The sequence below is a fragment of the Platalea leucorodia genome, assembly GCF_965183815.1.
Source record: "Platalea leucorodia genome assembly, chromosome: 3".
Classification (NCBI taxonomy): domain Eukaryota; kingdom Metazoa; phylum Chordata; class Aves; order Pelecaniformes; family Threskiornithidae; genus Platalea; species Platalea leucorodia.
In genome coordinates, this window is record NC_138825.1 from 93895153 (window position 1) to 93918418 (window position 23266).

General features: G+C 38.3%; 1 protein-coding gene across 1 annotated transcript; it reads right to left on the reverse strand.

Annotated features, from left to right (window-relative positions):
• Nucleotides 1-1694: 1694 nt before the first annotated feature.
• Nucleotides 1695-21540, reverse strand: DDX43 (DEAD-box helicase 43; the record flags this gene model as incomplete). The annotated part of the gene is made up of 16 exons (XM_082305487.1): nucleotides 1695-1802; nucleotides 5331-5418; nucleotides 6210-6348; nucleotides 7068-7177; nucleotides 7777-7904; nucleotides 9309-9396; nucleotides 10180-10280; nucleotides 13830-13971; nucleotides 15386-15496; nucleotides 15763-15881; nucleotides 15960-16116; nucleotides 17820-17901; nucleotides 18433-18540; nucleotides 19989-20121; nucleotides 20504-20559; nucleotides 21204-21540. The coding sequence occupies 16 exons, from the start codon at nucleotides 21538-21540 to the stop codon at nucleotides 1695-1697; spliced, it is 2007 nt and encodes a 668-aa protein (XP_082161613.1).
• Nucleotides 21541-23266: the final 1726 nt, after the last annotated feature.

Sequence of the window (23266 nt, forward strand, 5' to 3'; positions counted from 1 at the left end):
AAACCAGATCAACTGGATGGATGAAGACCTTTTGCAGAGGACCATCACCAGCAACAGTGAGCAGAGGGAGAACACGATATCAAAACAATATGAAGTTCTTGAAGTAACTTATCTTTTCTGAGTCTTCAGAATTGCTTTGGAAATTAGTCTTTTCAATGGACATTGGTCAGGAAGCGATCCTTACCTAATGCGCTGCAACGGAGTAAAAGTTATTGTGCCAGTGACCGTTTACGTGATGAACTGTGTAGAAAGAAACGTATCTTCAACCCACATCAAGGAGGAATAGTCTCCATGTGAAAGGGTATCAAAACTAAAACGCAGTGTGAGTCTGACATTCTTGGAATCAGGATACAGCTCTATTTTTCTTATGTTGAAGAGTGTGTTAGGAAAAAATAACAATTATTATATTTCCTATTACTAAAATTGTGCAGGTGATAAATACATAGCATTTGGGAACTGCTGTGCTGTAAGTAAATACATCTTTTGCTTTTCTTAAAGAAGCCATGGGAAGTTCGTATTTTTAGCCTACTTTTTGAAGACAAAATAACTTACTGGCTTAAATAATGCCCAGATTTCACCTCAATTATGAGCAAATAAAAAAAAGAGGGAAGGCCAGAAGAACATTTAGAGAATAATTTTACTAAAATATTGTCATCTCACTAGTCTCAGTTTATTAATTTCTCATTTACTCGTATGACACATGAGGAAAGACAAGTTCAGACCAAGCGTCAAATGAAGGAATAGCTCCTTCCCATATAACGTCGAAAGAGTGAAAATATATCCCATTACCCCATTATCATTAGCAGTCTGTGTGACAGAACCTGACATCCAAATGTAAAATTTGAATCAACTTTATCTGAAAGAAATACGAGCTGACCTTCAAATTTATTTTTTCTTCATGACTGTGGTAACATTGCTCTAGTAAACTCTCTTTTTCTTCCTTAAGCTAGAAAATTACATCCATGAGAACAAAAGTAAAAGCTGTTTTTTTCCAGTTAGCCACAAACACATATTTCTTGTTATGCACTCCTCCATTAGGAGGAAATGCAGACTTCTCTCAAAAAAAGCTTGAGACACAAGTCTTACCAAAAAAATGACTAAAATAGAAGAAAAAAACCCCCACTTGCTTCAGCAAACATCAGTTACTGCGAACAGAACAGTTTTCAAATAACTAACTTATCCTTGGAAATACTTCTACATGCCACTGGCAGATGTGGTATATCAAAAGTACAATATTTTGAAGCCACACTGTCAAAAATTGCTTACATTCACTACTACAGTTCTCTGAAAATAAAAGGGAAAATTATCTTTTACATTCTTATATATTAATAATGCATTTAACTAAAAAAACCCCAAACCCCAAACAACCAAAAAACCACACAACCAAACAAACCCACAATATTTGTTTTTAACCAGTAGATCATGGTTTTAGAACTTACGCACATCACACGAGAAAAAATAATGAAATTAATTCTTCTTAAGTGAAAATAGCATCCAAGCGCAAAACTAGATTTGTTTCTATATAAAAGTTAATCCAGTTTTCTTTTCTAAGCCACTTTTTAAAAATGCATTTTATTTAAATGGGACAGGTACAGAAAACAATCAACTGAGAAAAGAAACTTCTAAATTCAAGCCCATAGATGCTAACACTAACTAAAATCACTTACTTTGTTTCAGTAACTTCAAGGGATTAGTTATTTTGAGGGCTTCCTCTGAGGTCTTCGTATATCCTTTTCAGTTTCTTTTCTGATTTGAAATTGTTTGTATCTTTCTGCCATTGCAATAAGCTCGTTAGGAACTACCTGATAAGAAAGCAGCACAAGAACAAGGTCATTTTTAAATAAATCTAAACTTTTAGACTCTCCTTTACAAAAATGCTATTGACTTGTGTGTTCCTAAACTTGATTTTGTTACTTATCTGGCTCCTGTCACTTTGCAGATGGTCTTTTCTGTAGAGATGCATAGAGAAATCTGTTTACATAAAACTATAGTGAAATATACTGAAAAATAATCAGCACAGTGTCCCTGAATTTTCAATTACATATGTACGCTAGTATCACCGTATCTGATGACAACATATAACCAGACCATTAAAACATTTGTATTTCAGATAGAAATGCATCTTTCAGTGATAATGAACAGCTGGAAAAAATGTCCAATGCCACTAAAAGGTGATACCATATTATATATATTTTTTTTGAATGTTACACTATTATGATTGATATTAAATTCATGTTGGAAGTTTTAAGAGCCTTTGAAGAGAAACTTTGGTACTTAAAGAAAGCATTGCCGTAGGAAGGGTTCTCATACAGATAAAACAAAGCTAAAAGACAAGAAAAGAAGGGCAGGAGAAAGTGGCCAGTCTCCCACCACTGGGAGGTCACAAACAAGATCCACACTGCTTTCTGACATGTTTGTAGTTACGTGGAAAAAGAGGTAAACAGTATCATCAGCACACTTTCTCACCTCAGAGTTACTCATGTTCATAAGGGCTGAGGCCAGATGCAAAGAATTACAGACAGACTTTATTAGGCTGAGTGACACTGGTCACTGAATGAAAGAAAAAAACAAAAAAGCCCATATGCCATTCTTATAGGTCATGGAACAACAGCAGCGTCCAACAAGTCTTCTTAAACCAGATAAGGCATAATACAGACATTAATGCAATGTTTACTGCAAAGAGCAGTACAAGTGACTACTGTCAGAAGAGGTTTTAGATCACTCAGCTACCAAAACCTGCCTGCTTCAACCATCTGCTACAGCATGTAACCATGCAGCAGGTAGAAGATATCCAGCCCAGAATCAGTTTTCTGATCAGAGAGTGAAGAGCGAGCTTCTGCAACGTGTGTGAGCATGGTATTAATGCGATTGCTCAGCCTCTGTGGTTTGTCCCTCCACAAGTGGCACAAATACAGTGCAAACAGTACAGTGCAAACAAGTACAAATAACGCTAAGTCTCCTTAGGAATGCCCAGACCTGGCAATGCTTGAGCAGGTGAAGAATGCAGCCAGGCCAAAGGGCCTGGTGGAACAGGAAGGTATATTCCTCCAGTTGCGACTTCTTTTGTCAGGCTTTATAATTCAGCAATGCTTGCCATTTGCTGTCAGCAACTTCTCTTAAGCGGACACGAGCGTCAGCTTGCTAGTGCATATTTTACGTGCTGAATTGCTTTTACTGGTAAACAACTGCCGTGGCTGTCAGGAGTCCACAGAACAGGATGCCTGTGGAACAGTCTATTCTGCCTAAGTTTTAGACATTGTTTAAAAAATAAAGTGAAAAAGATGCATCTCTTTAGCTGAAAGTCACTACAGACTTGTATCAACAGAGATAGAAGTCATGAGACCAAGTTAGTTTTTAGTTGAAACACTGGATGATTTTCTTCCTCAGTATCAGATCGGATCCTCTCCTACAGCATGAAACAAAGTTTATTCCAACCAAAACTGCAATAATTTCTTGCAAGAGTGTTTTTTGAACAGGCACAAGGGAAGACTGGGAAGAAGCCAGGATATGGAACATAAAAATCTCAGTGAGGCAATGTCCAGCATCTGGTGGTTTGTTGAGATTTTTACATGGACAATCTGTGTATCTGCTAAACATATAGGCCACATATGGTAGGTAGTCCAAATGAGAACACACAAAAGGATAAAGATGCCATAATTTACAATGTAACACTCTTCTTGGCATTACAGAGATCAGTGTTTTCCAGCCTGATTTCCTAATAAATCTGTCCAAGCTTCTTAGTAAGCTTTATATATAAAGATCCCTGCAGCATGATATAGAAATCTTTCTGTGTACCTGTTTTTCTTTACAGAGATTATCTGTACATTCAAAATCATGGAAAACACCTGGCTAACAAATGCACCTTACTTGTTTTGAAATTGAAGTATTCTGAACATTCAGACTATGTTTTCAGTTGCTCTCCTTCTCTTTTACATGATGCTTTAAGACTGAAGTAATGTATTTCCACTGTCATGAGGAAAAAAAACCAAACCCTGCCTGTATGGATACTTCCCTTCTATCAACTGTAACTAAAACTTTGAGAATAATGTTGTGACTAACAGTTACCCTTGAAAGTAAGGATTCAGAGATGCTCTTTTCTCCTCTGAACTCAGAGACCCATTCGCACTTGAACTATCACACGTTAAAAAAGTTTGGGAACTCCAGAGTCTGCAGCAGGAGACAAGGCATGGATGGTAACAGCTGACCCAGAATACAGAACAAGGCACCTCCAAGTTCTATTTAAGTGGCTTCGAAGTATCATTACTGGTTTTATCTCTTACATTAAAAACAAACAAACAAACAAACAAAGAAAACCAAACCAAACCAACCAACCAAAACCAAAAAACCCAAAACACCCCAAAACAAAAAACACCCCCCCACTCCCTCTCCTGCAAAACCTGCAACTTTAAGAAATTATTAGGGGACAACTCTTGGTGTTTTGTGGGGTTTTTTGTTTGTTTGTTTGTTTTTTCCTCCCTCAAAAGCATCTTCTCAGGTTTGCAATAAGTGGCATAACATCTTTCAAAGAAGAGTTGTAAAACAGAAGATTTAGGTCAAGTTCTAGCTCAGGGTTTAAAGTTTGAGTAAGTGTCCACAATAACAGTCGCAGGTCCTAGGTAAAAGCATTTAGTTTGTACTCAAAATCCCATCCCCCCCAATAAAAAAAAAAAATTAAAAAATTTCAAGTCAGGGAATGAACTGAGGGTTTACTATAAATCAGGCAAAATACTGTTTCTTGTTACAGCAAGAAACAGCAACATAATTGTCTCTGGCTTCTCAGGTATGTCTGCAAGAAAAAAATGTTTCTTTATAATGAACAAACAAATCACATTCCAGTCCTATTTCCCATACTATTTACAAACATCTGTAGGAAAGATAGCTTGGAAAAGTACATGCAGATATCACAACCGTCAGATATAATAAACTGATAGATAGTTGAGCTTCTTCTGATATAAGTATTATTAATATTTGCAATATTAAACAAGAACATTGGTACATGCATGCAGAAGTGAAATACAAATGGAATAAAATACTATGAAATAATAGATCCTATTATTCCTCTGCAAACCTCTATGTGTGCATATGTTAGTTATTTTTTCTTTGCATGTGGAAGGCTTTGATTAAAGTTCCCAGTTCTTTTCTGGGACTCATCTGTAAGGTAAAATACAGCTAAGGATATCCAGGACAGGGGAGACTTAAGTACTCATTTTTTGCCTGAGACACTACAAACACTCACCAAGAAAGGTCTAAGTAGGCTTAGAGCTTCATGAACTGTTTCAGGTGGTAACCCAGAACCAATATAAATCTTACCCAGTAAGATGTATTCTTACTTGGTTTGCTCTTTCCAGAATTTCAATCAGCTCAGATGCAACCCTCCAATCATTCTTAGTGACAAGCGTTACTGCCTCCCCAGTACGCCTAAACAAGGAATGAAATAACTGTTGATCTTCAAAACAACTGCTGCTAGGCTCTTCCTACTGATCTATACAGTAATAAATTGTACTACAGGCAGTATTATTGAACTGGTAGATAAAACTGGCTTGAGTATTTACTATGCACGTGACAGAAAGCAGCTTTTCATAAAGATCAGAATATGGCAATTCACCTAAAATGGAGCAAAGGCACAACTAATTTAAACTTGGACAATAAACCTAACATAAAGATAACATACTTAAGTATGAAGAGACGTACATTCATATCGTGATTAAAATGAACACATACACAAGAAAAATCACACTTGTGCCAACCTGGGAAAGCAGCATTCAAAAGTCCTAACACCAAACCACACCACCCCAATAGGCTGAAAACTCTGAATTTATGTATGTTTTTTCCCCAATGGGCTGTCTAGGAAACCAAACAACCCAGTGGCTCATGAAGAGATAAACAAGGAAGTGACATTTCAGAATATCTACACAGAAGTTTTGAACTGTAATTCTTCCCCACTTTTAAACGAGCTTTCAAGCATCCCTCATTCCCATCTGCTTCAATGAAATAACAGAAGAGTGGAAAACTTGTTTGCCTTAAATTTAACAGTGAACTAATTTTAAAACATAAAACAGTGTGTTATTATCTAAAACATACTTTGATAGACTCTGGAGTCTTCACTCCCCCGCTCCACATCACCTGTAGCTCTAGCATTTGACAAGAGAAACACCTATGCAGTGCATAAAATATTGACAATATATTACTGTTTTCTTGCAAACACTTACCCTGCTCTTCCAGTACGACCTACTCTATGAACATACTCTTCAATGTTGCGAGGAAAGTCAAAGTTAAAAACATGAGTAATATCATGCACATCAAGGCCACGGGACGCTAAGTCAGTAGCTACCAGTATTCTGACTTTGCCTAAAGTAAGTACAACAGAGAGAGAATGGGAGTTTATGGAATAAACAGAAAATATACTCCAGTCTATTGCTTTTCTGGTGTGTAATGCACTTATTGTTAAGACATAAAGGAAAAATATGCTTGTTGCACGTCACGCTGAGTTAGCTTCAAATACAAGGTGGTAAGTAAGCACTCAAAATGTCATTTTACTATTATTTGTATTTCACAGGTAGAACAGCAGGGTGCAGGAGAAGGAAGAAACATGCCTAGCTGTTATGAAGAGTCTTTGAAAAGAACAAAACTTCAACTATATTCTCAGCTGGCATCCTTATCATAGGACTACTCTGTTTTATTAGCATGTGATCACATAACCTCAAAGTACAACCCTACTGGCATAATCAAGAACAGAACTGTTTCACTGAAAGCACCATCATTTTACACTTAAATTTACTGTTCTGTAGACTAACACAATATTGACTTTTCCACAGAGATTTCAAAAATAAAATCAGTCTTACTTTATTTAGCTCTTAGACATTCCAAATTTTATTGAAGAGCAATCTCTTTTTGTTTGCTGGTTTTTTTGTTTGTCAAATTAACAAAGTAAGCATATCATTCAGAGCTCTAATATTTTCATTTCTATGGTACTGAAGAGACATGGCACTTACAAAGAGAGAGAGTTCTGCACATGAGAAGCTTTAAAAACCTAGGCTAAACAAACCAGTACTTAGGTACAAACGTACCTTTCTTGAAGTCATCTAAAGCCTGCTCTCGATCACACTGTTCCCTGTTACCATGAAGTGACTGTACTGGAATTCCTTGGAGACCAAAGTCGCTTGCTAAGTCATCAGCTCTAGGATGAAATAAAACAATAGTTCTTAAAAATAAAAAAAAAAAAACAACAACAAAAGAAGTGCAGCATCTAGATTTAGATCCAAAAGATAATAACATGAGAACAAAAGCTAAACGTGTGCCTAAGGGCAAAACCCTACCTAGGTCAGCTGATATTTATTATAAAACAGTATGGAAGCAAGACTATTCCCCACATAAATGTTTGCTTTTATTTATATGTAAGAGAAATAATAGATTATTTTTGTGTTACTCACTCAAAAAGCTCAGGTATGGTACAATGACCACCCCCCCACCAATCAGGTCTTGTATGCACCAGCTGCATATGCAAGTAAACAGTGCATCACATTAATGTACCCCCAAGAATCTTAACATCTACTTTAACTATGTGAAATTGAGATTTACCACCACCACTAATGATACTAAAAAGGATACAAACTGTTGGTCAGTCTGGAGAAATGAATAAATAAATAAAAATACTACTCGTCAGCACATTGCTGATGACAGCTCTTACACTTGGTAATTATTATGTGGACTAAGAAACTATCCAGTATTTCTGTTAGAAAAAATGAACAGATGTAATACTGGGAAGTGATTACATACGTAAGTTTTTTTCCCACAAAAATGATGACCTTATCTTTTGGCTTCATAGAGTCAATGAAGTATTGCATGAAAGCTCTCTTTTCCTCTTCAGCGATAACAATAACTCTCTGTTCTACTGTATTTACTGCCTGTTAAACAGCAAAAAAGGGATATTAAGTAGAAACAGATTAGAATAATATTGTTTTCTGTTAATTCCCATATTACAATATCCTAAAACTAGTAATATGATACCATGAAAAACTATTTTAAAACCAAAATATATATCAGTTTGGAGTTCAAGCAATGCAGACTTATTTGTTGTTTCCTAGTTGCTTTAGGAGAACAGTAACGTTTATCTTTAAGCAGTTTGCCAAATCATATATTTGCAGAGACTTAGAAGGCATAGGTTAGCAGACCAGTGAGGTGAAATAAATATTCCTAATATTAGTGAAAATCAGATTGAAGTACTTTAATACGAGTATATTTTACATTAATCCGGAGCAAGCTGGAACAATGCCAGTCTTGCTTGAAAGGACAAGCTTTTAAAGAAGATTCTGTAATATATTTGAAATGATCAGTTCTGTCCAAGTCTTCCAACAGTTTGCTAATAAAAAACCAACTTTACTCCATTAGATTTGAAGGTTGCCATAGAATGTCTAAGGTTTACTACCTAAGTAGTATAAAGGTCTAGACATTCTCATGGCACTGCATCATGATGTTGTGTTGAAGAATCAATCAAGCACATAGAAAGATTCTCTCCCCACATGGGAACCTTTCCCCCTCCCCTCCAGAGGTCACCTCTTTAATTAAGCTCCTATAAAAGAGATGAATGCATTACACAAGAGAGCTGCAATAGCAGTTGATATCTTTCAAATCCTGATCCTCTTGCCTTTGACAAAAGCATAGTTCTGAACAGATGAAAAGTATGTTCCCCCCCCCCCCCCCATTTCTACCTAAAAGTGTATTCGATACTAAGTTTTCTCATTCCCTATCACTAAAAAAGTGGAACTGAAAAGGAAGATTTCGTAATTTAAGAACCAAACTCAAAACAATCTCTGGACCAGGACGGAGAGATCTTGGAAAACTACTATTTCTGTAAATTCTGCTGGTACTGAAGCCAACTAAACATAGCGGCATAAGCATGACAAGTATGCAACTACATCTATGTATTAGAAGTTCTGGACTTTAAAGACAGTTCTTACTCTAACACATACATTCCTGCTCTAGACAAGTGCCCTCCAGGAGTTTAGTAGAGAGCTTCCACTCTCTTTGAGAAAGCAGCAGTTAAGAAACACAGATCCAGATAAGGAGCCCTACGCATTAGAAAGACGACTTTCAGAGGGAAAAGCAAGTAAGAAACAAGGACTTGCTGAACTGAAGTGAAAGCTGCAAAAACAAGGGTTCAGGCAAGAACACGTGGCACTGCAAAGTACAATATTCAAACTTCAATTTGATTGATACTTGCTGCTTTTGATGTCTTCTACTGAAGATCTAGGACTTCAAGTTCTTGTTACAGAAATATAAGAACAAAGTTCTTTTCTACTTATACTTACTGCTAAGTCAAGAGTGCCAACATACACAATCATAGGATTTTTCAAATAGGATTTCGCTAGGCGACGAACACCATCAGGCCAAGTAGCGCTAAACAGGAAGTGAAGAAGAAAACACTCACATGAGAATAGAGTGCAAAATCTTCTCCAATTCATTAGTTTCATCACGTTCTTCTTTCTTTTCTTTCTTATACACCCGTGAAACACTTGAGTATGCAGTGACAGCAGTGAGCTTATATAACATTTAGAAATAATCTTAAGAAGTTAGTAGTAAACAGCACTCAAGCTTTAAAGATGACTTCCTAGGTTAGAAGTACAGGCAACAGTTATGGACCCTTCCTAATGAGGCCAAAAGTGACTTTAGTAGTTCAATGATACCCAAAAAGCAAGCTTCTAGTCTGTTTTTATTTCCAAAACAGCTCCAATGCAAAATACGGTAACAAAAATTATTTTGGGGATATTCTATTGTTAAGCTCCCAAAAGCTGCATAATTTCAAAATTAATTCAGGTACAGACTAGCACAGATACTGATCAGAAGGTTAGGATACACGTTTGGTCCCAGATGGGGAAACAGAAGTTGGCATTTCAAATTGGTATGGCAAATTCTAGCACTCCCAGGACACCTTCCTTCTTGGGAAGAACTCAGTTGTTTTTATAGCTGATGCAAAACATCAGAAAAGGGGTAAGAAATGAAAATAAAATTGTCAAATGACTCATTAGGACTGACTAGACAGAATTAGAAAGAAAACTGATGCCACTCCCATTCAGGCTAGTAAAAGTTTTATTAAAATTGAGACATTAGTTTTGAAGTTAACTTGTTCAATAACCTTACGTTTACGGTGTTCAAGTACTGAGCACTATTACATTTACATACCTTGTCATAACAGTTTGTCTGTCAGGCCGCACATCTATTAGGATCTTCATTATCTGAGGTTCAAATCCCATATCCAACATTCTGTCAGCCTCATCTAAAACCTGTTCAGAACAAGATTATTTATTGCATCTAGTTCCTTAGAGAAGGGTTTCGGCAAGACGTTACATAGCAGACCATTTTAATGGTAACAACTAATTGCAGAATCCACTCGGTAATGCATTGCAGATCCTGTTCAACTTTATTTCACCTCTTCAATGTCCTTGAAACTTTTTCATTTAGTAATACATTTGCAGGCAGAACAAGAAAATCCACAGCACCTTTAAGAGCACTTAAAGTCAATGAAGAAGAAACAACAACTGTTTGTTATTTTAACAATATTTTGGTTGGTACCTAAAATTAAGCACAGAATTAAAAAAACAAAAACAAAACACAAACCCAACAAAACCAAAGCCAATCAAACCTGGGGGGACCCCACACAAAACACTTTTATTAAGAAATGTTCAGTAATTTAAAGGGGAAATCTCATTTCTACGGTGTTAGAGATCTCATACCAGACCAAAATATCAGTTATCAATTTAGTTCCTCATTAGAAGTAGGAAAAAAGCCACACTGTACATTCTGGCTCACACTAGGACACTGCAGAACTCCCAGAGCTCAAACTTGTTTCATCTGGTTAAAAAAAAACAAATGAAAACAAGTGAGCTGAAGGTCCAAGTACAACTATCTGGAACAGATCTTTTTTCTAATATAGAAGCACACCTGAGACTCTGAAAACATTCACATACGAAGGCAGAAGGCTGCCATCTAAGACTGCTTTTTCTCCTTTAATTTTTAAATAGAGTTTATATAAACCAAAGTTATATGGATCATGCTTTTAAGTATTGACATTTTCTAGTCACTTATGTAGAAACATAAGACTTTGATGATAATCCCTTTCTACTGTCCTGATTTTGCTGTTCCATTCTTTTCAGATGTTTTATTCTATTAAAGGGTTTTAGTACATTATCTGTGTAAATCTCTGAAATAATAACAAATCATCAGCTGAGAGACAGAGGACAGGAATGCTATTTCTTGATTTAATTCTCTTTATTTTCAAAGGACTCATGAAGATTTCATTAACTACTTGGATTCTAATACAATGGCAAAGCTGAAACATCACTAATTTTATATACAGAGTTGCCTACTACGCCCCTTTCAGCAGCAGAAGCTTTCTAAGCTATTAAGCACACTGGTACTTCGCTGGAAAGGGAGAAGAAAGCATGTAAGTATGTGTATTAGATGGATACAAGTAGTTGAAGTTTACTTTCCTTATTTCTGATAGCTGCTTAACAAAGAATAAAGGTTGTCATAGATATAAAATAGATACTAGCACTATTTTTTCCAAATGCCTCATAGCCAGGTCCTCGTCTATAAACTAAATTTCCCTCCAACTGACATTATCTTCGATTTCTTGTTATCTACACACATTTATTTGTTTGTTAATTTTATTAATTTCAGTTTTATTGCTTGTAAGAATTTCTTGCCAAGACAGTTCTTTGTGTGAAAATTATTTTCTTTCCTCTGTTTTAAATTACTTATTGGTAAGTTTTGCACTATTTTTTTGTATTTGAAGAACAAAAGGACTACTCTAATCTACCTTCTATATCCTACTTCATGATTTAAATTTTTTAGTATACTCTTTCCCCTAAATGCTTCCCAATTATTCACACACAACTCCAATTTCCTTACTTCTGCTTTATGAGCATAAGGTCAAAAGAAAAAAGCACTCTGATTACTGATGAATACTGATTTACACTGAACACAGCAAATCCTCAAATGACGTGTATTGTAAACAATCAAAAGGCTGTATATGACAGAATTTCCCAGTCTTTCTTCTGAAATCATGAAAAACAGCAGCTTATCTTGAATAAATAGGTTCCTAAATATTTGAATCAAGACTGGAACGAACTTGATGGTTCTGTCAGGCAAGAAGACAAATTCCCTGCCTGCAATTCACCTTCTGTAAAGTGTATATTCAAATATAACTAATTCTAAGACAGTTTGGATTTTTTGTTTGTTTGGGTTTTTTTAAACAAACAATTGTATCCCAGTCTCTGACCTTAGAAGTCCTTTGGGAAACAATTATATCATACCAGCAAATAATACCCAGTGCACCTTGGGTGCATTCACAAGGCTCATCAATACCTTTAAATGAAAACTGTAAATGAAGCTCTTCAATGAAGAGCGCTCTTCATCTAAGGTGTTAAAGTTGAAAACTAATACCCCTCTCTTCTCTGAAATAAGGCTGCAAGGTTAAATTATTTGTTGGCTGAAAATTGACAACGAAGCTGTGGAAACAGAAAGCACCTTATACATTAAAAAGTACAAGAAACTACAAGGAAAAAATATATGGTAACATGAAAAAACAACAGAATTTTGGATGTCCAACTTTTCATATGGGACCTAAAGAAGCACAGCATTTCCAGAAAGTCTGAGGCATGAGACGTTAACCACTTTGCAAAACATGGTCCTTGCACTGGTTTCAATCTTCTAACAACATTTAACTGCTAGCGGTACAACAACAAATGGTTTTCTCCTGCTTTACATCATCATATTTTTCAATTTGATAGCTAATTCTTTTTCGTAATATCATACTATAGCATATCCTGAACATACTGAAACATTTGATTTTGGTTACATACATATTCTTTGCTTTACAAAGCAGCGTGTGCTTGTAGTATGACCATACTTCACCTTGGTAGAGAAAGATTACTAACGTTCCTATAGTTGTCTGAAAGCAGGTTTTCAGGCCTTTTTTCCTCCTGCTTAGCAAGTATGTGTTACTCTTCTACATGAGGCTACTCTCCTGTCTTCCAATAATTATCTTTTTTTCCAGATGGCCAAATTTCTAATGATGCTACACCACCACTGGCCTTGCCAGTAAGCTCACAACTACTAGCTAGAATTGGAGCTAACTTGTTACAGCATAATGAGTGTTTAACCCTTAGAGGGGAGTGGGGGTGGAGATAAGGGAAGGAAAACAGACCAAATTGTCAAACCAGGCAACAAGTTGCCAGTTAAACAGACAACTCAGAAATAATTTAAATATACAAAAGTATTTTACAAAATAGCAATGGTTTTAAGAGTCCAGCACAACAAAAGGCAAGAATGAAATCAAGACATAAGGATTCACAACAATGTTTACACGGCTATTTTCCCACTGAGATCAAAAGAAAGATATTTAAATGTTTGTGTGACTGACTAACTGTTTGTGACTCTGGTGCTTACTGCACAAGTTCTAATAAGAACTTGAGCCATTGGTAACCTTTAAAAGAAGAGGAAAGACAACTTGGGAATGGCATTTCATCCATTAATAACTGATCTTGACAAAATGAACTTTAAAACAGCAAACATTACAAATATGAGATAACAATTTAGCATCTTTAAAATGCTTACTGTGCTAGGAGCCTATTTTATTTTTTTCTAGGGAATATTCCACATCTGCAATGCAATTATGCAATTATGAACCATCCCTCCAACACCAATCTCATTGTTAAGATATATTGTAATTAAGATTAAAAAGTTCAGAGAAAACTTCATTAAAACTTAAGTTCACACTAAGCCAACCATTTCCCAACTGGTGCATTACTCATTCCATATCAGCTACTTGCCAAGTATGTTATGCTCTTCAAATTTATGAAGTTGTTCATTTGAAGATCATGCAGTCTGCCAGGAGTAGCAATAACAATATCCACACCTTTGGTAACCACGTCTATCTGTCCTTTTCGGTCCCCACCACCATATATGCAAATACTGAAAAATAAAATGTTTTACGGAAGCAGTGTATTAAGGTTCAACTAAAGTAAACCTTTTTCAAATAAATGCCGCCATGTTGATTCATTTTAAAAAGTATCATCTGGTATTACCAAGAGGAAGGAATACAGTAAGTGTGACTGCCAGCATCACAGTAAATAATGGACTTAACACTGAATGATACTCCCTCAACAGTTCAGCAATAGCTTTCCACTGAAACTGCAGTGAAAGTAATCATGAAAGGAAGACAGCTCTTAAGCTATGAGTATGTTTTGGGTTGTTCTGAAAATATTCACACCAAAACCAGATGGACTTATGAAAGAATGCATGATTTTCTAAACAGTACCATCAAAAGTCAGATGTTTTCCTGTTAAAACAATCAACGCACTCGGTAAGGTATTAGGCTTACACACAAACTTAACATGCTCTGTAAAACTCCTTAGTGTTTTTGGGAAGGAAGCAGAACATACATTTCAGTATTTGATGACTACAAGACTAATTCGGAATGCTATACAAAGTTACCAGAGAGCCCTAAAAGTAAGTTTCAGAGTGCAGGGATGTCTGTTTAACAGCTTAAATGAAGATTTACACTCTCAGCAGGTTTGTGGATGAAAACAAATTGGGGGAGCAGCTAATACACTAGAGGGCTAGGCTGTTACTCAGAAGGACCACAAAAAGCCAGAGAAATGGGCTGACAGGAATCCCATGAAGTTTAACAGAAGCAAAGATGGGGATGGAATTACCTCATGGCTGAGGGCCAACATGCTAGAAAATGGCTTTGCAGAAAAGACTTGGGTGGGCAAGAAACTGAACACTATTCAGCAGTGTAACCCCACAGAAAAGAAAGCCAGCTGTGTACTATGGAGAAGGTAGCCAGCAGGTTGAGAGAACCCGTTATTCCCCTTTATTCAGTACTTGTGAGACCACATCTCAAGCACAACACCCAGTTTTTGTACCCACCACCTCGATCACAAGACAGACATATCCATACTGGATTAAGTCCAGCAGGCAGCTACCAAGATGGTCAAGAGAATGGAGTGCGTGATGTGAGAAGCTGGCAACCAGGCTTGCTCAGCCTGAAGAGGAGAAGGCTCAGGGAGATCTTATTGCTGTCTACAGCTACCTAACAGCAAAGTGCCGAGAAGACACAGCCAGACTCTTCTCAGCTGTCCACACAGAAGGACAAGAAGCAACAGACAAAGCTACAATACAGAGAACCCCAACTATACAAGAAATAGATTTTCACCATGAGAGTAGTCAAAACAGACAATCTGAAAACTGGGAAGATACAAACTCTGCATTGACTACCTTCCCCTCCCCTCTTAGCAAATGCAATTATTTTAGTAGGCGAATTAAGCCACAAATGGTAGGAAAAAAAAAAATTACTTAACAAGCAAGTGAGAAGTAAGATTACCTTTTAATTCCTTTGTATGCATACTTCAAACACTCTGCCTCTACTTGAAGTGCCAGTTCTCGAGTGGGAGCAAGGACTAGCATTCCTGGCCCCCCACGCTGATCTTTGGATCTGCAATAAGCCATCTTTAGAATATTGGTACATAAAGCTAGGCAAAGTCCCTCACATCTGACATCAAATATTTTTATACTGTTCTACACTTTCTCAGTACACTGCTACTAACGGAGTCAATGGTGACAAATTTGGTACTTATTCTACTAGGTTTACAATTTTTTTGCAATTTATGATTTATTATCTTCTTTACTAGAAAACCATCCCATGGGAAGTAGGGGGGAGTATCCACGGCTAAACAAGTCCGACATGTGAGCAGTCCTTACATTGGTTGTGAAGTCAAGTGAATGAATCCAGGCATTAAGTACGCTAATGTCTTCCCGGTACCAGTCTGTGCTATACCAATAAGATCAATTCCTTGGAGTATGATTGGCCATGCCTGGGACTAACATAAAAAACCAAATACTTAAATGTACTTTTCTCTTAAGCTTCAGTTAAAGAGTCATCAAAATTGAAGAAGTACCTGAATTGGTGTAGGTTTTTGAAAGCCAACTTTTCTTATATTAGCCATAATATCAGGATAGTGCTCAAATACATCTTCAAATTTACAAACAGGATTGGGAATGCAGCGCTTTTCACCTTCTTTTAAGTCATCACAAATTATATTATTATTTTCTTTTCTGTATAGAATTAAAAAAGTGCAATCGCTTTAAATTCTCATTATCTGAAGAAGTAGAGCTAACACAAAAGACTGCTTTTCTGACTTTTTTTTTTTAAGTTCCTGGAACAAAAAAAAACAAGTTCAGGCTCTTGAATGAGACTTATAACTATTCTTCTAACTTTTAAGAAAGCCTTACTACAGAAACACTTCTCCTGGAGGCATCAATTACCATTCTTTCTTAAGAATGACTAATTTGAAGTTATACATGGATATTAACGTGAACTGCAGTCCTGTCATATCAGACTTCAGTTACACTCTATTACAAATTAAATAACTGTGACAAGTTTTTAAACCTAAAGACAACCTAGAACTCATAGGAATGGATTGGACTTCTTTGTCAGAACGCCATGTTCTGACAAAAGCCTTCTCGAAATATTTTCAGAGCAGCTCCCTGGATGCTCTAGAAAATACAAACAGAACAGTTTAGTAAAAAGAACGTGGTCAGTAAGACAAGCTCCCAAAAAAAAAAAAAAAAACCACAAAACACACACACCCCCCAAAAAACCAAAACCCACCCACTCCACCCAAAAACCAACCACCCAAAACACAACACTGCACACAAAAAGCTACATAAAAACTGAGGTTCTGAGGCTCCCCCCAATTAAAAGGTATTAATATGCGCAAGTAGTTTGTCTTCATTACAGTCTTGTACTCTTCTGAAAATTCCATTCAACAAATAGTTTTGCTTCAAGCAGGATGTGGGTTAGAAAAAGAATGGGTAATTCAACCTCTTCTCATGTTGACAAAAATATTTTTTTTCAATTACTGTTTTTTTCCTTAAAGCAAACAGATTAGATGAAAAAGGAAACATTCCTTTATCACACAAGCACTATTCTTCAATGCATGTTCTGAACCTACAGAACAATGTTTTGTTGCTCCCGACTGTACAATAACACGTACATATACTTTAAGGAAACGGGTGTTGATTCCATGCTTCACTCACTGTGGCAAGGTTTCTCTGGTGGGCATGCAAGAGAAAAAAGCAGACAGCACGCAAAAAGAAAAGTAATAAAAGGTAACGCTTCAAGAATGTTCACCAACTTCATTAGAACTACTGAAAGGGGTTGAAACTATTACCAGGGCCTGAACAGAATCACCTGAAAGAGATGACCTGCTTTTCTTGCAAAGTAATGATGTAGACTGCTGGATCAAAATGAATGGATACAGTTAACTAAGGCATGTACTCACCAGGATGTACTTGTAAAAACAAGACAGACAGACAGATTGGAAGACAACAGCAACAGAAGTTGAAATTTGTTTTGAAGATGGTATTTGACTACAATGCATGGGGAAAAAATGGCAGCCAAGAGGTATTCAACATGTGAACAACAATATTTGGAAGGACCTAGAAAACGTGAACATGCTGTCTCATGAAACGCAAAGAAACAACCAAAAGCCAATGAACTATCTTGATTTTGTTCCCTTCTGAAAGTCAACTAGATCAAACACTTTTAAAGAAGCAGTTAATCCCTGAAGTTAATATTCCAAGCAACTAATAATACCTCATCTGCTAGTTACTGTTTAATTCCTAAGAAGATCTAAGTTATTACAACACCCTAACATTAATGCTTCTGTCTCAGCATTTAATCTCCCACTTTCTGGGCTTTATACCTTAATAGTTATTTTTGCCAAGCAGATGATTCCCTATAGAAGTGATCTTACCGCCACAGTTCCACTTCTTCTTGTGACATAGACGCAGTCCTTGATGATTCTTTATAGAAGTTTTTCTCAATTGGAGGCAAGCCTTAAACAATCAGTAAAAGTAAACTTGAGTCAGTAAGAAATGCTACAGATTCAGGGTAAGTTTGCTAAAGCTTAAGATGGAAATCCCAAAACCCAGACTGTGCCTTGTACTAGCAAACTAGCCAAAAGTGGTGGACGATTATTGTTGTTCATCTAAAATACGAAGGCTGAGACAAACACTTAAGTATCTGCAAAAGAACCACTTCTCCACATTTCAAGTTCTAAAGTAATTTCTGCTAACATATATAGCATAATATTTAACAATTTTCAGATTTTTGCTGTGGCTACATACAAAAGAACAGCATTTTCAAAGGGTGAAGTCAAAATACCAATTGAGTAGTAAGTTTAAGTCTTCACACAGCAACTACAGTGTCCTCCATGACCATGCTGAGAAATGCTGACACGGCCACTTCAGTGCAAATACTTAACTAACTTGGACACTGAAAGATTAGCAAAAATTAAAAATATTTAAGCATTCAACAGATTTATCATATGAAGGCAAGTACCATACAATAAAAATTTTAAAACTAACCTGCCCACTTCATAGCTTCATATTTAGCTTTGTTTTCTCGAAGAGAGGCCCAATTAATCACTGATTTCTTTGGGTTATCTTCAGGCTCGATATCATCCCAAGTTTTTCCTGCAGAGTTAATACCAAAATGCTGCTATTTGATGGAATCTGTTGGAGGGTGGGGGAGAATCCCTCCTCAAAACAAACACCTTTTTTTTTTTCCTCCTATTGTAAGGCCTCTTATGTGATTTGGAATAGACATGAAGCATTTAAATAGAAAATTCTTTCCTAGGTCTTAGCCTGAAATGTCGGTAAAACCTGTACAAATCCAGTTCTGGCAAAAAAAAGGAGCATTTCAACATTTTTAAGTAAAGAATGTAATGACAGGTCCCAAAATGCTGCTTCTGCAGCTATAAACAAGGCTTGTTGTGTAGCAGGCTTTTGAAAAAAACTTGTGAACCCAGTAGATGATATGCAGACAGAAAGCTGTATTTTTTAACAGCTAAAAGAGCAAGGTTTACTTCTAAAGCATCCAACATCACCACAATAAAGTCTCAGTGTAGTTACACTCTATACCTGTTTTTTGATGAGGTTAACACTTCTTAAGAAAGAAGGGTTTTACAGTGAAGATATAAATGGCAACACAATCACGTATTAGTGGAAAAGCAGGAAACATGGGGAAAACAGTCGTACATACTAAGGAAGTGTTAACTATTTCTAGCCTCTTGAAACATACTCATTCACCCTCTGGGGCACTTCTAAAATCAAAAACTCATAACTCAAAAAAAAATCAAAAAATCAAAATCAAAAATCAAAATCAAAAAATCAAAAAATCAAAAACTCATAACTCAAAAAAATCAAAACTCATAACTACTCCATTCCTTATTCTAACACAACTCTCAGATCCCTTCTTCCTCATCAGTGCCTCAGATGAACAGCTATGATGGATGTTGTATGTGCTCCTAACAACTTTTTGCACAGGCAAACAAGACAAACACCAATAATATAAGCAGCATCTCAACATACAATCATTACTTATATATCCATGTAAGAGCCAAAGTTAACACAATAAAGCCTAGTAAAGTGAGGCATGATGTGCAACATCAAATCTTAAATGCTAACTTCCTACGAAAGTAATAAGACGTCAGCATCGTCTATGCTATCATCAGTACGTTTGCTTTATAGACTACATTTACAAAACCTTACTGAATTTTAATACTGCACAGATACTACATTAAAACTTAAACTAGAACAAATACTTGTATTTTGGGGGAATTGGATTGATAATGCAAGAAACCAAGCAGTCTAACATTCTGCATTCATTAAAATTGTTGAAAACACACAGGAACAGATTTTCACAGAAGTCTGGCAGTGTGTGTGGGGGGAACTGTTCATAGCTGAGAAAGGAGGATGTCTAGATATTTCTGTTTTAAGGAGGTATGCCACTGTCCAAGAACAAGGTGAGAGTTCACTCACTTCAGTAAAATACTAACAATATAAAAACACTCCAGCAAACTATCAAATATATAGGAAGACAATCCACAGTTCTTTTTTTTCTCCAAAAACACATTTCTTACCTCTCTGAGTCCCACCTCTAATGTAGTTTTGTCCAGATCTTGTAACAGCATCGTCGATCAACATCTTGGCTTTGTTTTGCACAGCAACACTACCAAAAATCTTTACTTCAGCTTCATAGGTTCCCTTTATAACCTATGTTCATAAAATCTTACTGAGTTTTTTAATACTGCAAAGGCAAACGTTATATAAGAATATATACTGAAAACAGTCGTTGATTTTTTTCCTGAATTTGACCTTCTCAGGAAAAGGCTCTTTAATTCCCTATCTAAAAGAAAGGGAAATTAATGCATACTTAAAAAAAAAAAAAAAAAAAAAATCAGTAAGCTTTTCCTACTTTCACATACCAGTCAAGTTACACCCTCAATTCCACTTCATTTTTACCAATTCTTGTAAAAGAGTAAAATTATTACAGCAACACCCTTTAACTTGCTGCAGTAACTCTAGTTTACATAGACACAAAACCAAGTATGTTCCCAACAGAATCCAGGCCCAGATGACACACAGCACATGGTACCTTTATCCTGGAACCCGAAGAATCCTCAAGTTCTCTTATTTTAGTTCCGCCCCGACCTGTTATAAAGATACACTGCAAGCATTACAGAGATTTAGGCAAAACCATCAAAAATTACACATGGCAAATGTATTTTGGTTGTGACCAAAACTTAAGACATTCATATTAGTGCATGCATCCATAAATGAAAGAACTTGTGACACCAAACTGTTGGAAAATGCAGGTAACTTTTTTGGCAATTAACCAAACACAAGGTGCGTGAGGAGGGGGGGGAAGGCACCTCAGTTGAGGACATGGAGCACCAAAACCAGCTCAAGAGAGAGACACCCTTCCTCCATGTGACTAGAAAGGGGCATCAGCCCACTTACAGGCTGCTGGCCATGAGAAACAGACATCAACCCAAACACTTTAGGGAAGAAAAGCTCAGCTACCCCGGTGAGCAGGTGAGCTGCACGCTTCAGCCAGTACTCTGCAAAAGCACCCTGCCATCCCCCGGTGAGAAAGATATAAGGGGATCACAAGGGGCTGCGGCCCTTCCCCGGCCAGGGAGACGCAAGGCAGCGACGCACCTCCTCAGGGCACAGAGGGATGGGCAGGGGCCCACACGAACAAACCTCTCGGCGGCCGGGCCCTCTCCTCCGCCCCCACCCGCTCACCTCAGCGGGCCAAGCACCCCAGGGGGTGGGGGTGCGGTCGTGATTACCTATGAGAGCCCCGACCAGCGCGCTGTCCAGGTGGAAGCAGAGGGGCGTCACGGCGTCCTGAGCTTGGCCGGCGGCGGCTCGGGGCGGCCGCTGCCGCGCCGCTTCTCCGGGGCCGCGGGAGCCAGCCGCGCCTCGAGGCTCCCACTCCTCCCCTCCGAGGCTGGCCGCCGCCTCCCGCCGCCAGTCAGCGCTCCTTCGTCCCCCGCCGCCCTCTACGGAGGCGCGACTCTGCGAAGGGGTCGCCGGCGGCTGCCACAGACACCGGGCGGCGGCAGAAGACAGCGGCCGACCCGGCGCCCCGGTGTCCTCGTCGCTGCTGGTGTCCCAGTCAGACATGGCGGCTCCCCCGTCCGCCTCCGCGGCCCATGTGGCGGGATTCGGCGCGCCTTAGGCTAGGAGCGTGCTGATTGGCCAGGGCGGGCCGCTCTCTAAGCCGTGATTGGCTGGCTCGGCGAGGCGCCGGGGTGGTGCTCAGGCGCGCGGGCTGCGCGGCCGCTGAGGGCTGTTGGGTTCCCAGTGCTGCGCTCTCCTCTCTCCGGCTCCGTTGTCTGCCGGCCTCGGGGCAGCCCTGGGTGGGCTCCCCTCAGGAGGAGGCGGTGTTTTAGGACAGGAGGGACAAGAACTCGGTCCTGAACGTGTGGGAAGCCCCTGAAGTCGGTGGGGTGGGAAGGGGAAGGCAGGCAGGCAGGCAGGCAGGCAGGCAGCCCTCAAGGAGCGGCCAGGGAGCGAGGGTGGCAGTGTGTTAATTTTGGTAGGTGTCTAGGCTCGTGTCATGCTAATACATTGTGGTCTGAATGTTTTAGGGAAGTCTTTTAATATTTAATCTCAAGCTTTAATGAAGATTTTAGTATGATTAAATGTACTAAAGCTGATACAATATTGGAAACAATCACGGAACGGCTGAGGTTGGAAGGGACCTCTAGAGGTCATCTTGTCCAACCCCCCTGCTCAAGCAGGGTCACCAAGAGCCAGTTGACCAGAAGCATGGCCAGGTGCCTTCTGAGTATCTCCAAGGATGGAGACTCCACAACCTCCCTGGGCAACCTGTGCCAGTGTTAATCACCCTCACATTAAAAAAGCAGAAAAAAAAACACCTGAGAAAAACCTAAACCCCCCCCCCCCCCCTTCAGTTACATTGAAAATCTTCTAATGAATGAGGATTTAAATTTCTCTTTTAGGCACAGTCTTGTGTTCCTATTGTACAGAGGTGGATGGTGAATATTTATATAGGTGTTTTTATAGATGCAGATTACCGCCTGTGCCTGGCCGTTGTGATCAGCAGGGTAACTCAACAGGAAAAACTTCACACTGCTGTCTTCTGACCCTTCCCTACTATCTCTGTGTACACATGAAGAAAGACCACCCAGTCTTACAAAAGAAGAGTATGCATACATGTTTGCCTTTTTCACTGTCCTATGTTTTTTCTTGGACAGAGCTTGGCAGTGTTCACGTAGCCTGTGGATACAAATGGCTGCCTGGAAAAATCTGCCTTTCTGGAGACTGCATCTTTAAATTTCAATATCTAAGATGATGTCGAAGAGGTAGGGGGTCACGTATATGTGGAAGTATCTTGCACTGATTTTGAAGCCTCCACAGATGCAGTGACTTCACCACAAGAACAGCCTCTCTATATTTAATACTTTACACTCCAATACTAAAGCTTATCTTCAGCAGGACTCCAGGAAGAGCTAAGTGGGGAAAGAAGGCTGTAGATTTGGTGCAGTAGCATTCTAGAGGAACTTGCATGATTCAGCGCAGAGGAAAGGGCTTCACCTAGTCCTCAGGTTAAACTGAGGTAGCAGATGGGCCTTCCCTTAGGAATCCTGCTCCTTGCACAGGCCCCTGACTGCCGATCCTGAAGCAATTCCCATTTATCTAACAGGGAAGGTAATAATAACTTCCAAACTAATTTTCATAGAGGTGCTGAAACATCTGAAGTTTAAGTAAACTCTGCTGTAAACAGTTACCAGAACCTGAATGTATCAGACTAGTTTGTGCACATTTTACTCTAGTAAACTTCCTTTGTGGTGTTTTGGTCCATTTAATAAAAAAAATTACAAAA